This window comes from Solanum tuberosum, unplaced genomic scaffold, assembly GCF_000226075.1.
Source record: "Solanum tuberosum cultivar DM 1-3 516 R44 unplaced genomic scaffold, SolTub_3.0 scf00442, whole genome shotgun sequence".
NCBI classification, from domain to species: Eukaryota; Viridiplantae; Streptophyta; class Magnoliopsida; order Solanales; family Solanaceae; genus Solanum; species Solanum tuberosum.
Window position 1 is genome coordinate 450,216 of NW_006239362.1, and position 16,233 is coordinate 466,448.

At 33.1% G+C, this 16,233-nt stretch overlaps 1 protein-coding gene across 1 annotated transcript; it reads left to right on the forward strand.

The window, feature by feature from the left end:
* Window positions 1-1,198: 1,198 nt before the first annotated feature.
* On the forward strand, window positions 1,199-2,539 carry LOC102581605 (beta-D-glucosyl crocetin beta-1,6-glucosyltransferase-like). Its single transcript, XM_006363442.1, has one exon. The coding sequence runs from the start codon at window positions 1,199-1,201 to the stop codon at window positions 2,537-2,539; it is 1,341 nt and encodes a 446-aa protein (XP_006363504.1).
* Window positions 2,540-16,233: the final 13,694 nt, after the last annotated feature.

Genomic DNA, 16,233 nt, shown 5'->3' on the forward strand with positions numbered 1-16,233 from the left:
AGGATTTTCGTTCAGGGGGTTCGAAAAATAAAAGTATAAACATGTATATATAAGCCAACAAAACAAAATCTCAAGAAAGTAGTAGTATTTAGTTTTAGTGGCGGACCCTTGAATTTTTTTGGGTTTAAAACCACACTTTTAGCATGTTTTATAAAATAAAAAACTAAAAAAAACGTCAAAAACGGAACTGAAACCTTTAAAAAAAAAAAAAAAAAACTGAAACTGGAAAAGAAAAAAATAAAACGCTAATGCAGGGATTCGAACCCTCGACGTAAGGCTTAATTTTCAGGGAACTTGCCACTAGGCTATCTCTTTCTCCTTGTCATTGAGGGGGTTCAAAATATATATATACACATAAATACAGAAAATTACCTTATATATACAGTGTAATTTTTTGCCGAGGGGGTTCGGGTGAACCCCCTGGAACCAACGTGGGTCCGCCCCTGATCATGCCTAGCTACAACAAAACAATTGTCAGCATGTAATCTCTAGTCCTTTTCACATACTTGATTATATGTTTAACTGTTCTCCAGTGTTCTTGTCTAAGGTAAGATTGAAATCTGATAATCATACTCACGACAAAACATATGTCAGGTCTAGTGCACAACGTGAATTGTGTTTTATTTATATATATTTATTTTAATATGATATTACATTATTTTATTTATTATTTCTGATCATTTTAAAAGGTGACACCGCTTTTAAAAAATCCTATATACGCCACTACTCCCACTTATAGATGGTTGAACCACATCATTTATAAGATCTTGGGTCTCTATGTTATATTCAACACCTTACCGTGTGGGGATATCAACTTCTTTCTCTAATGCAATCTGCTCAAACTACTCCTACTACATTGATGCAATGAATTTTCAGAAACTATTCTACTCATGGAAGTTATTTATATTAGGAGTGAAAAGATTTTCTGGTAGACTACTAGCAAGTTTGCATGTTATATATAGAAGATTGCTTACCTTTTTCAAAGTTATCAATCAAATTTGTAATGAGAAATTACCTTTTCTACACATAACTTATAGTAGTGAATATATATATGTTATAAAAGGAAAGGGTCACATATATATATTTCCTTGTACCATAAGAGGAATCATGTTGATCATGAAACAAGTATAAATATGACCATGAACCATCCATATCCATTCATTCTCCCACTAATCTATAAGGAAATTACTAAGTAATAATGAAGCAAGAGAAGCCCATTTCAGTATTAATGTTCCCATGGTTAGGTTATGGACATATCTCTCCATTCCTAGAGTTGGCCAAGAAACTTAGCCAAAGAAATTTCATTATCCATTTGTGTTCTACAAAGGCAAACCTAACTCCCATTAGAGCAAAACAATATTCATCATCATCAATCAAGCTATTGGAACTCCCTTTGCTAACAACAAATCTCCCTCCTCATCAACATACCACTAATGGCTTCCCACCTCATCTCATGGACACACTCAAACAAGCTTTTGACTCATCAACTCCTCAATTCACCAAAATCTTGAAAACCCTCAAACCTGATTTACTCATTTATGATTTTCTTCAGCCATGGGCTCCATTGGCTGCTTCTCAACTCAATATCCCCGCAGTTGAGTTTATTAGTAGTAGCTCCACTATGACTGCTTATATGTGGCATGACTTGTTGAAGAAGCCTAAAGGTATTGAGTTTCCTTTCTCTTCTACTATTTATTATCGCGATTATGAGATGGCTAGTATAGAGAGATCAAAAGCAGTTATACCTCTTGAAAAGATTGAAGCAGATAAGAATCGAGTTGGACAAAGCTTTGTTCTTTCTAACCATATTGTTTTGATAAAAAGCTTTGATGAGATTGAAGGAAAGTATAGTAATTACATCACTAGTTTAACTGGGAAAAAAATTGTACCGGTTGGTCCTTTAGTTCAAGAACCTACTCCTGATGATACGAATTCAAATTTAATAAAATGGTTAAACACAAAAGATAAGAGATCAACTGTTTTCGTATCATTTGGAAGCGAATACTTCTTGTCTAATGAAGATTTGTTAGAAATTGCTTATGGGTTGGAAAGTAGCAAGGTGAATTTCATATGGCCTTTAAGGTTCGCGAAAGAGGAGGTTGAAATTGAAGAGGCATTACCTAAAGGTTTTGTCAATAGGGTAGGGGATAGAGGAAGGGTTTTCAAAGGATGGGCCCCACAAGCAAAAATCTTGGAGCATTCGAGTATTGGTGGTTTTGTGAGTCATTGTGGATGGAGTTCAGTAATGGAAAGCATGAAATACGGGGTTCCAATCATTGCCATGCCCATGCATCTTGATCAACCAATGAATTCTAGGCTTATTGTTGAAGAGGTGGGCATGGCTGTGGAAGTTGTGAGGGACGGGGAGGGGAAGCTTCATTGGAAGGAGGTCGCGGACGTGATCAACCACGTGGTGGTGGAGGAGGGTGGTGAACTTGTAAGGGAAAAGGCGAATCATATGAAGGAAATTATTCGTTTCAAAGGAGATGAAGAGATTGATCAAGTTGCTAAGGAACTGGAAATGCTCCTTAATTCTTAGGTTTATAGATACTATGGATGCTTAATTAATTAATTTGTGTCCACTTAATTTTATGCTCTATGAATATTAGGATTATTAATTGGTCATGAAATATATGTACTCTAATCCTCTAATTTAATGTTGAATTGAATGTCCTATATATCTCCTACTTTATTGTTCTATTTTCCTGTTACATTTGCTTGATGCTGCTTTGTGTAATAATTGTTGTCAGAAAGAATGAAATTCGATCAAATCCATCAGGAATATCATGACCAATTTTTTCTCTTACTTGTCCCTTTGTTGTAATTGGATGTCCAATAAGTGTCCTTTTGCTTGTAGCAGTATGTGTAAAAAATTGAAAATGAACTTTAGCTATTTGAAACTCTATTTTTTGTTGCATTTATTTGTACATGGCTACACCTTTTATAGAATGACCTTGATCCAAGAGTACTAGACCATTATGAGTATTACTATATATTTTGAACTTAATCAAAACTTCATAACTAGGCAATTATTTTAAAAAACAAAAGAAGAATTGTCACTTAGTTTTAAGAAAATTTTGAAAATTATTTTCAAGTGAATTTTCAAAGAAGAGATTAGACATTTACGAATTTTGAAACAATGTAGGGCTAAACAAACTTACACAAAAAATCTTAACAAATTTATTGATACTTAAAAGAACTTAGGCATTCGAAAAAGGAATCAAGTTAAATTAATACCAAAGCCAAATTAAATTGGACACTTAAATTTATTAAGTTTAAATTTCTCATGGATCGAAATACTTATTCTGAATCCATATTATCATATAGATGATAAAATTGTTTGAAATCCCTGCCAACTCATTTCATGTGATTTAACACCAAGAGAAAAGTAAAAGGAAATAATAAAGAAGATCGTATGATAAATGAACTTCTTCCCGGCAACAAAAACAACTTTTAGCAGCAATAAAATATGCACATTAACAAAGAGTGCTAAAGTCTTTACCGGCATTACTTAATTTCCATTGGATCCAATGTCGCTATAAGCTTTAGAGACATTTCTAAAGAGTGTTAATTGCCTAAAAGAACATGCTTAACAGCAATTAAGCTATTATCGTTAATTAATATTGCTAAAAATCATTTTGGTGCGGTGCTCATTTGAGAATTACACTAAGTTAAATACAAATTTAACCAAATAGAATGTTAAGTAATACAAAAATATACATAAAAAAGACTTAAGGGTAAGAAAATGTTTTAAGCCTTGGGCCGAAAATCTAATATTTGCAATTATATTCTAAACCTATTTCTCTTCGTGTGTCAAGAAAATGTCTTGGCCGGCGGACTCTATGATAATGTTATGTTGGGCTCTGTCCCAACGAGAGATAGCATAAAAGGGAATGAAAGAGTCCAGTGAACTCCGCGGGCAACTTTATGTGAGAGATAGAGAAGAAATAAGGAAACTTTCAAAAATGACTATAGTTTGAGCTTAATTATAGTTCTATAGTAATACTTTGCATAATTACAAATTATAGCTACATGTTTGGGGGAGGAGAGAGGCGATTGAGACTAGGAGAGGGAGGAGAGAGGCAAGCGATATCTCGAGAGAGGGGTTGAATACCTGTTGTATTTGTTGTATTAGGTTGTATCACGAATACAATTGATACAACTGATTTGTATCAAAATAAAGACAATTGTATCAAAACTATTATATTTAGCCACATATGAGGAGAGAGGCAAGCGAGGTCGAGAGAGGCGAGGCGAGCGAGATCGAGAGAAGGAGGAGAGAGGCGAGCGAGATCGAGAGAAGGAGGAGAGAGGCGAGCGAGATCGAGAGAAGGAGGAGAGAGGCGAGCGAGATCGAGAGAAGGAGGAGAGAGGCGAGCGAGATCGAGAGAAGGAGGAGAGAGGCGAGCGAGATCGAGAGAAGGAGGAGAGAGGCGAGCGAGATCGAGAGAAGGAGGAGAGAGGCGAGCGAGATCGAGAGAAGGAGGAGAGAGGCGAGCGAGATCGAGAGAAGGAGGAGAGAGGCGAGCGAGATCGAGAGAAGGAGGAGAGAGGCGAGCGAGATCGAGAGAAGGAGGAGAGAGGCGAGCGAGATCGAGAGAAGGAGGAGAGAGGCGAGCGAGATCGAGAGAAGGAGGAGAGAGGCGAGCGAGATCGAGAGAAGGAGGAGAGAGGCGAGCGAGATCGAGAGAAGGAGGAGAGAGGCGAGCGAGATCGAGAGAAGGAGGAGAGAGGCGAGCGAGATCGAGAGAAGGAGGAGAGAGGCGAGCGAGATCGAGAGAAGGAGGAGAGAGGCGAGCGAGATCCAGAGAGGGAGGAGAGAGGCGGACGATATCGGTAGAGGAAGGATAGAGGTGAGCGAGATCAAGAGAGGATGAATAGATGTTGTATTCGTTGTATCACAAATACAATTGATACAAAATACAAATATAGTTAATACAAAATATAAATATAGTTGTCTAAATACAATTGATATAAAATACAAATCTCTCACCTATATTTGATCGAATACAATTGATACATAACACATTTGACAGAGAGAATGGACGCATATTGTTTCGCTGTATCAAGTTTTATCACAAATACAATTGATACAATTAATTTGTATCATCTATCGAATATAATTGTATCAATCGTGTTAACGAACACAATTTGTATCGATGAATACAATTGACAGAATACAAATTGTCATAATACAATTGATACAAAATATGTATATAATTGATACATAATACAAATACATTTGATACATAATATAAAATACAAGTGTCACATTATGTGGAGTGTCTTTTTGGGCTATAGTTGTTTGGGATGGAGATTGCCTCGTGTAATTTTTCTAAGAAACAATTAGTAACAATATTATTGATAATGAGCAGGGGCGGCTCTAAGGCTTGGGCAGTGAGTCCATTGCATTAGGCCCCAAAAATTTGAAGGCCCCAAATTTATTTAAATTATTATATTAATTTTGTTATATATTATATAATTTATATAAATAAAATTGTTATTGTATATTTTTTATTATTATTTGCTTGAGAGTATTTTATACCAATAAGTTCATAAATTCTCATAATTTTTTCGCTCATTATTTGAGATATTTGTTTTAACTTTGAATTTTAAATTTTATCCTATTTATATAGGAACTAAGTTATATATATATATAACATAATATATATTTTTTTCAATTTTTTCTTAAACTGTGTGAACATAAAAGCATTCCTACACAAGTTTCCTTTTCGTTTTAATTTAATATATTATATGAAAATTTCATAACTTAATTTTGATATTCACCAATGAATGCTACTTAATGGAATGAATTATATCATTTAAAAAGAGTTCTATCATTTAAATTGATCAAAAATTTGATGAGAAGGTGTATATATTTTTGATACTATTCATGCTCAAAACTTCAACTATTATGTTATGTATGTTCTTTTCTTTTTCTTATTTGTGATGATAGCCAAATTAAAATTTCAGTTTGAGTTTTGATGCTTAACATGGATAATCCACCACTTCATTTTTTGTACTCTTCTTCTCTTTTTGTGTGTGTGTGTGAGAAATTTGTTATTCTATGTTTTAAATGATTAATCTTTTGTGTAGAAAATAATTTTTTTTGTTAATGTATAAATTTTATAAAATAAATTTAAGAGCCTTTTAATATAATTTTGCCTTATGCCATGAGATCTATTGAGCCGCTCCTGCTAGTGAGTACTATTGAAATAAATGACTAATGAGAAACCAAAATACTTTAGTTTATGGTCTTAAACCAGTAAAGAGAAAGCAAACAGAATATTCACGTAAGGTGATGTGGTAAAATGAGACTTGAATTTAGTATTGTTTGGACAACAAACGTTTAATAATAAAGTTATTTCAGTTTCAAAGGGTTCTTAATTATTAGATAATCAAAACAAAAGTCATTATCTCATGCATTTGAAACCAAATAATCATCATATCATATATTACTAAAAGTGGAAAGCTCCAAAGTACAAAGTTGGATTACCATTTTACCCCTACACTATATTATAGATTATATATTAATTAATTATTAATTATTAATCCAACTCAAAAGTTAATTTTTATTTATCAATTATGAGTTATGTCTCTTCAATGGCTCAATCCCATTTTCCAGCAACCATACAATTTCAGCTATTTAAACCGTATATTATTTTTTGTTTTCAAAGCATTTTGTTAGTTTTCCGTATTAAATTAAGTATTTTGTGTTTTCAAAGCATTTAGTTAGTTTTTCGTATTAAATTAAATATTTTCAGTTTTCTAATCATTTAACTAATTGAATGGTACGTATAACTAATGCATAGACTCTTGAGTTTTGAAATATGAATAGTTATTTTCATTTTCTATATATATATATATATATATTATAAATTAATTATCATTTTTTAATTCTAATCCTTTTTATAGCTTTCTCTTGTATTTGCTTAGCCTGTGTTTGCTAATTATTAATTTTTATTTATTTTTCTTTGCTTCAGATCTTATCTTGCAATGGTGAACTCTTCCTTTCTCCATCACATCATCAGGTACATGATAGTCATTTCATTGGAATTATGCTTAGTCATGAAGAAGGTAAACATACATTAGGCCAATTCACTAGGAATTTTTTTAATTTGTTAAGATGTGTCTCATTAGGAAATATAGACAACTTGTATTGTTTGAGATCCATAAATTAGTAGTAAATACTAGAATGAAATGGGTCCAAATAGAGTGAAATGAATAGTGAGAATGCATATGCCGACTCTAAGAAGTATGTAATTGAGGTATTATTGTAATAGGATTAAAAAGAGTAATGGAAGTAGATGGATCGTTGTAGCCGATAAGTAACTGCTCACAAACTGATATACAAACATTATGAGTTTTGTCATGAATACTATACTGTTACATGCTATAGGTTTTGACCAAATGACAGCAGAAGCTTTCACTAGAAAACAAAGTAAAACTTAATGTTGACCAAACAACATGATCTGAACTTACGTGTTTTGGGTCCAATAATCTCAAATTGGACTTTGGACTGTCATCACATATATACATAGCATATGCATAATCATAAACAAGGATTGTGCCATTGTCTTTAGAAAATTGCACCACTTTAGTCAGCTGCACCCCTAATGCTGCCAAATCAGTTGGATTATTTCAACCATTTGTATTAAGTTCTAGTTTGTTTATGAATATGGATTGATTATGTTATATTTCGTAATACTATTATATTTAAACAAATTAGTTAATATTCTCATATAAAATTTACACATGAAGGATTCATAATCTTGAATCAAACAAAGAAAGTTGTACATGCAATTATCTATTACAAATAAGTATGATTTTTCAAGTGTACCCCGTGAAATTGACAACGATACATTATCCATCTTAAAGAAGATATCTGTTAATCAATATTTCTACATTATGAAATAAATTTTTTATTCGGAAACAATATCTTGATATGTATGTGGATATAAGAAGGAGGAGACTATAGTTTTTTAAGAATAAGACACAAACTTTAAGATATGAAACATTTACAAACATTAATCAAAGTTACTTATGTTTACCTATAAACTATATGTTATTGAAATATTAAAAAAATAAGGAAAGTACCACACTGAGTATAAGATATATGAGAACTACATAGGAAATATGTTATACCAATTCAATTGACTGTTTATAGCTACAAACAATTACCCTTTCCTAAATTTAGTCACTTGTTACTTATATGTTTTAGCATCATCTATATTTATTTTTTTAAAATTGTACTAATTAATATGGGACACACGTACAACGCACGTGTCCAGAAACTAATTCAAAGAAAAGAAAGGAGTAGACAAGTATTAATTAAGCATTAATATGTCACATCGAAAGAGGTGATGATCTAACATAATCTAATATGTTACGTCAAAAGAAATTGACGGTTCAACATAGTATAATATGTCACATTGAAAGAGGTGCCGATTTAATATAATATAATATATCAAGCTGAAGAAGGTGATGATACAATATTGTATAATATGTCATATTGAAGGAGGTGATGATCCAACAATATAATATGCCAAGGTGATGTCTCAATAAGTGTAGCGACTCTCTTAGAGGATGTCACTTACAAAACAAAAACTAATCTACTACTCGTGACGTTTAAAAGACTAATTTTAAAAATAAATAAATATTCATTATAATTTAATGGTAGAATTAGGCTTATTCTTAAAGATATTAAAAATATATCGAAGAGTCAATTGCAGGTGGTAGCAAACTACCTATCTAGACATACTTAACTATCACATATACATAATTTATCTCTACTTTAAAAATATTACATAGAATACCACTTTTTAAAAAATATACCATATTTTTAAAAAATTAAATCAGAGACACAATCCCTTTAAAAATGATAATGTATAATTATCTTAAAATTACATCTCCTCAATTAGCAGGACACTAACAATTCAAATTAATTTCTCTTTATTCTTTTCAGCCGTTTCCCTCCCCAATCCCAAAACAGATACCTCACGTATCCCACCATTACTACAATTACAAAATTACAATGGTTTATGATTTCGTTATTTTAGTAAAAACTTGTTAGAGTTAATTTGCAAAGGTTCTGTAAATCCGTTTGGATTGTTAATTATTCATCAATTAATTCTTTAATTAAGGAGATTATTTACACCCCTTTAATTCAAAGTAATAAATCGTGTATCTCGACTTGTAAAACCGATGGATACATGTATCTCGCGAGTAATGATACATGTATCTCAAGGCCGAAAAAATTGAAAATTTAAGATACAAATGAAGGAATTGATGAAGAAGATTAAGTTTATAATTATAAAATTATTATGATTTATTAAATTGTTAGATACGCAAGGATCGATCCTGTAAATGGGTTGCTAATTATTTATCAATTAATCCTTTAATTAAGGAAATAAGTTACACCCCTTTAATTCAAAGTGACAAATTGTGTATCTCGACTTTTAAAACCGATGGATACATGTATCTCCCGAGTAATGATACTCCTCTAATTATGGAAATCAGTACAACTAATTAATATAAACAAATAAAATATGTATCTCGATTTTAAAATTCGGCGGATACATGTATCTCTCAATATGAAAATAAATTTGCCATAATTTTATAGTGTATCTCGAACAACTAAACGACCTGAAAATAATGTAGTACATATACATGAGAAAAATGTCTACAGATTTTATATTGTGTATCTCGTAAAAATATTATGTATCTCAAATTTGGGTAGCATATATGATTAGTAGATTGTTGTAGTTTGCATTATCTCTCAAAATTATTCCATCAATTCTATAGTTTTCATAATCGATTTCAGATACCCATGAACCGGAATGCCTCAACAATACTGTGACATTCGCCGTAATAAAAAAAAAATTCGAAAATTTAAAGGTTGAAAAGAATCTTAATTTGATGAAGAAAATAAAGAAGTTCAGAAAATAATTTGATATATAAATCGTTGATGATGAAATGGAGCCATGAATTACGTTATGGTTGTTATATCTCCCATAACTTACTCCTTCAATTAAGGGATTATCTCCCACGATTAATTCAAATTAATTAAGGAACGTGTATCCTATCTTTTAAAACAACGTGTATCCTATCTTTTAAAACAACGTGTATCCTATCTTTTAAAACAACGTGTATCCTATCTTTTAAAACAACGTGTATCCTATCTTTTAAAACAACGTGTATCCTATCTTTTAAAACAACGTGTATCCTATCTTTTAAAACAACGTGTATCCTATCTTTTAAAACATGTATCCCTCCTTTAAATTTTAATAGAGTTATGTATCTTAAGAATTATTACCCATGCATCTTAGGAATAAAAAGTGATATAGGAAGTAATATTGAAAACTAACGGGATTCCTAGTAATTGGGATGTAAAGTAGTGGGATATATGTAGTTTACTCTTAAAAAGAATATCAAAATAAATTCCTTCCAAAATTTTCTCTCTCATTCAACACGACAGTAGGGTCCCACTATAAACTAATTTTCAAACTTCTGAATATTATTACAACCAAAATGTGACTTCAGTACATTACACGACCTGAGTTACACACTTCAAAGTCGCCAACAAGTCACCAGATTCAAATTTACACTATATATATAGATGTAACATATGAATTACATACCATTCTCACAATTATTACAAAATGTAATTCTTATATGCAAATGTGATCTTCATATAAGACTCCAAAAAAGTATCAATTTCAACGTTTAAAGACTCAAGTTCAAGAAAGCTGTAGGATCTATAGAAAGAAATCAACGAATTGTGCACCTTATATTTTATAGTGGAAGACTGACGAAATCCTTTCTTTGAAGAATTGCTCCAAGCCAAACTTGAATCTCAAGGAAACAATGTAAAAGATTCACAAACTAAATATCTTTTTATTAGTGTCTTTTTCTTAGAAAAATATTGTGTTCAGAGTGTTCAGTTTTTCTCTGCCTTCTTCCTTCTGTCTACAGAGCGTAAAGTTTCTCTATTTAAAAATAAAGGTTTGTGTATGTTGGAGCAGTTACATAGTAATTGTTCCCACCCCTATTTTTAAATTAAGACTTATCTCTTTTTTTACAGATAACAATTTCGGGTCGGGTCGATCCACATGGGCGATCCATGACCCAAAATTTACATCTCCCAATTCGTACATGGTGGACAAGACCCAAGCCAACACAACATCAACTAGACACACAATTCATACGATAAATAGTTCGTGCGACCTGTGAGCATCAAGAGCTTACCCTTAAGGTTTCACAAGCCCCCCATAGGAATCCAATCACATGTGGAAGGAATTCACTACTTATATAAGAATACTATTACTTGCAATACCCCAGACTTCATTCACTACTTCAGTAGTTACTTATTTGATACCTCATCCTCTCAAGGAAATTAATACGAGTTCATATTTAACTTTATACACACAATCACACTCAATACCAATATGGTTAGTGCAATAGCCGACTTGTGTATATACGTTTATTATTCATTTAATTGTCTTTCCTTTCTACTCGAATCTATCTGCTCCTATTCAACTGCTTTCCTAGACATGCACTGCATTGACGAATCATTCATGGCTATTAGTAACATGCTAAAGTAGCAACATCGATTGAAACTTCAAGAAACAGAAAAAGGTCAAAGGGTATTTCATTGAAAAGTCATTTTAACTTTCTGGGTCTCACACGATGAAGAAGCAGGGAATATTCTTTCATTGACCCATTGATCGCTTGACACACGTGTTACGATGTTTTCACCTTATACTGGTGTATTTGTCTCATTCTTTCGATTATCCAACATCGTACAAACCTTGGTCTAAACACCTTCAAGTGTTTAACCCTAGTTTCTCTCTTCAGTGATACTTAAATTCATTTTCTTAGAGAAACATTTTTCTGGCCCATAAAACAAGTCATAATATGGTGGTAAAACTGATCATCTCTTCACGTTTCTCGACGTAAGAGGTGATTGCTCGTGTGAGAGATCCAATCTCGCGACTTATTCGACACACTTTATTTCCTACAAAATATCACATGCATTTTACATTTGAACATAAATTCAATAGCATTATATAGGAGAAAATATTACAACAAACAAGTTATTTTACAATACTGAAATATCATCCAATCCTACGCAAACCTAGAGCCTTAACATGTTTTTCAAACAAGTCTCTAGAGATGGCCTTCGTAAAAGGATCAACTATCATTTCACGTGTAGGAATGTATTGCAGAGTTATTTCTCCACTTGCCACTACCTCTCTCACAAAGTTATACTTGATGTCTATGTGTTTGGTCTTGCTGTGATACTTAGGATCCTTCGTGTACGCGATAGCCGCTTGACTATCATAATATAGAATTATGGAACCCTTAGAATTCTTTGCAATACTCAAATGCTCAAAGAATCTCTTTAACCAAACAACTTCTTGTATTGCAGACGTACAAGCCACAAATTCAGATTCCATGGTTGAAAGAGCTGTGCAAGTTTGCTTCTTACTTTAATTTTCCATGAAATAGCACCACCATTTAGTAAGAAAGCATAACCGGATGTTGATTTTCTATCATCCCGGTCACCAGCCCAATCAACATTTGTATAACTTCTTATGAATAAATCAGATCCACTATAACACAGTGTATGATCTTCAGTTCCCTTCAGGTATCGGAATATTCTCTTTACTACTTTCCAATTATCTCTTCCAGGATTGGATTGATACCTGCTAACTAGACTCAAGGCATAACAAATGTCTGGGTGAGTACACATCATAGCATACATCAAACTCCCAACAACACTAGAATAAGGAACTCGAGACATGTCTTCCTTTTCGTTTTCAATCTTTGGACACATTTCAAGGGTTAAAGTTTCACCTCTTGCTACAGGAGTATCCATGGATTTGCAACTATTCATTCGTAAAACGTTCCAATATTTTCTTTATATAAGTTTCTTGAGATAAACTCAAAAAAAATTTTGGAACGATCTCTTTTGGATCTTAACACCCAATATATAGTCTGCTTCACCCATATCTTTCATATCAAATGATTTTTGAAAGCCATGACTTGACAGTTTTCACATACTCCAAATTATTTCCAGCTAATAAAATATCATCTATGTAAAGAGAAAGAATTACAAAATTTTCATTGGACTTTTTCACATAGATGCAATGGTCTTCATCGATCATGGTGAAACCAAATGACATTACCTCCTTATGAAATCTCAGATACCACTGCCTTGAAGATAGATTTAGGCCATAAATTGATCTTTTCAATTTACATACTTTCTTTTCTTGACCTTTATCAACGAAACCAACTAGTTGTTCCATGTAGATTTCCTTGTTTAATTCTCCATTGAGAAAAGCGGTCTTCACATCCATTTGGTGTAATTCTAGATCTAAGCGTGCAACAATAGCTAAAAATAATTGTATGGATGTAGACTTCACAACTGGTGAAATTTTTTCCTCATAGTCTATTCCAACTTCTTAAGTAAAACCTTTTGCAACCAATCGTGCTTTGTGTCTTTCTATTGACCCATCCGATTTACGTTTAACTTTAAGAATCCATTTATTCCCAATAGTTGTACGTTCCTTAGGAAGGTCAACAAGATCATATACTTTGTTGATTTTCATGGACTCTAATTCTTCTTTCATCACTTTTAACCATTCATCCCTTTCAGGGCTCGATAAGGCCTCTGTTACAGAATTAGGTTCATCAAATTTTGTAGGAGATACCAAAAAACATAATCCTTAATATCATAAGATTGTTTAGGTACACCTTTTCTTGTACTCTTACGTATTTGAAGTTCAGATTCCTCTATAGAATTTTGGGATTCATAACTACCACTTGGACCAGAAATCATTTCTTGATCCATTGAATTATCAAGTATGTTTAACAGCATTATCGGATCTTCTGAATTCAACATTTCATACAGAGGCTCAACTTCATCTATTTCACCCTTTTTGGGAAAATTATTTTCCAAAAATCTGACCAACCCCAAAATGATCTTTAATGATCTTTAATGTATGTTGCACAACCCCACGGTCGTAGATCATTCATGTTTGTTTTATGACCAGTCCAAAGTTCATAAGGAGTGGAAGACACTGATTTAGAAGGCACTTTGTTCAATATGTAAACCACAGTCAATAATGCATCTCCCCAGAAAGAGATAGACAAATTTGCTTGCACCATCATTGATCTTGTCATGTCTAATAATGTTCTATTCCTTCTTTCAACTACACCATTTTGGTGGGGTGTATAAGGAGTAGTTAACTGTCTGATAATACCCTTTTCAATACATAATTCTTCAAATTATTTTGACAAATATTCACGTCCTCGATCGGTTCTTAAAGCTTTTATGCTTTTATCTAATTGATTTTCAACTTAATTCATATATATTTTAAAGAACTCAAGTGCTTCATATTTACAAGAAATCAAATAGACAAAACCAAAGCGCGTGAAATCATCAATAAATGTAATGAAGTATGTAGCACCAGACCTTGCCCTTACATTCATTGGACCACAAATATCAGAATAAATTAATTGAAGTGGGAACTTAGCTCTCTTAACCTTCCCAAATGGTTTACGCGTAATCTTTCTAGCAAGACAATTTTCACAAGTTGGCATTTCAATTTTTTGAAAGAACCTAAATGCCCTTCTTTTGCCAACCTAATCATTCGATCTTGCCCTATGTGACCTAATATTTCATGTCATGTAATAACATCAATATCATTGTTACTTGAATAATATGCCATTACACAACGGTCAACATAATAGTCATAAGTCGAAGGATTACAATATAAAACGATAAAATGATCATAACGTAGTCCAAAATCATATAAAACATTATCTAAAGTTATTCTAACACCATTGCGACTAAAAAACAAAACAAAATGAACGTCTAAAAGAACAGACATAGACACTAAGTTTCGTCGAATCTCTGAAGCATATAGTACGTCATGCAATATCAAGGAACAACCACCACGCAAGTCCACTTTTCAAGTGACTATACCTTTGACTTCAAGCCTAACATTATTTCATACGTAGATCCACCTTGATTTAGATGAAACTCGCTGAAACTCCACAAACGCCTTTCTATCTCGACTCACGTGGTCGGTGGATCCTTAGTCTACAATCCACATAGGATAAGATTCAGTTAGGAAAGAAATGCTAGAAACATATGTAGCACTTAGAGATGCATTTAGAAATGCTACCTTTTTGGGCTCAGTACATTCACGAGCAAAATGCCCTAATTCTTAGCAATTGTAGCACTTTATTTTACTCTTGTCTCTCTTCTTGAAAAACCGTTTTCCTTTCTTGGAGTTTTGGCTTCTTCTTTTTCTTAGAGGGTCCTTCTCCAGTCTCTTTGTCTTTCCCATTTCTTTTCCTATTTTTTCTTGCGCTTGAAGCCTGAAGATTTTGTACCACTTGACTCTGCCACAAAGGCATTAAAAGTAGCTTTGGCAGCACCAAGGCGCTCATCTTCAAGTTCAACATGGCGTGCAACATCGGAAAAAGTTTTAATGCTATCATTATGGGTCAAGTTAACCTTCAAATGTACCCAATTATTGAGGAGAGACCGAATCACTACGTGAACTTGTTGCTCATCTGAAAGAACATGACCAACACTCTTGAGTTGAGCTATCATGTTTGACATCACCCTAAGGTGTTTTTTGATATTCTAATCATGACGTTTTTGTATGTGTCAAATTTGATAGTCAACTGTCAGAGGCGGGTTACAGACGTACCCCCATACGTTCCTCGTAGATGTGCCCACATAGCATGAGCAGTAGGGAATTCCTCACATTTATGTATGAGGTCATCAACTGCAGAACTAACTATTATTTCACGTGCAGTGGAGTTAGCCTTTTTCCAAGTTTTGTAAGCTTCAAGATCCCTTCTATGTTATGCATTATTACCCTCTTCTGGTTGATTCAAAACATGATTTATACCTTCCAAAGCATTTTTTTTCTTCCAGTACATACTGTCACGCCCCATTTTTCTCAAAACGGGTTTTTGGTGCACGACCTAATAACTCTTTTGGGCTTTTGAGGATGAAGAGTTGCCACCTAACGAATTAAGGTGCGTTAGGGCACCTATCTAACCTAAATAATTTTAGCTAAGGTCAACGAACCAGAGATCAGGGTAAGGGTTCAAGTTACCTCGAGGGGAAGGTGTTGGGCATCCCTCGAGGTCCACAAATGTGGATCCCGGCCGTATCTCATCCAATTTATGTGGGGGTTACAAATAGCA

Bases quoted from the DNA above. Each gene is read 5' to 3' on its own strand.
- LOC102581605 (XM_006363442.1), top strand. From the start codon at position 1,199: ATGAAGCAAGAGAAGCCCATTTCAGTATTAATGTTCCCATGGTTAGGT.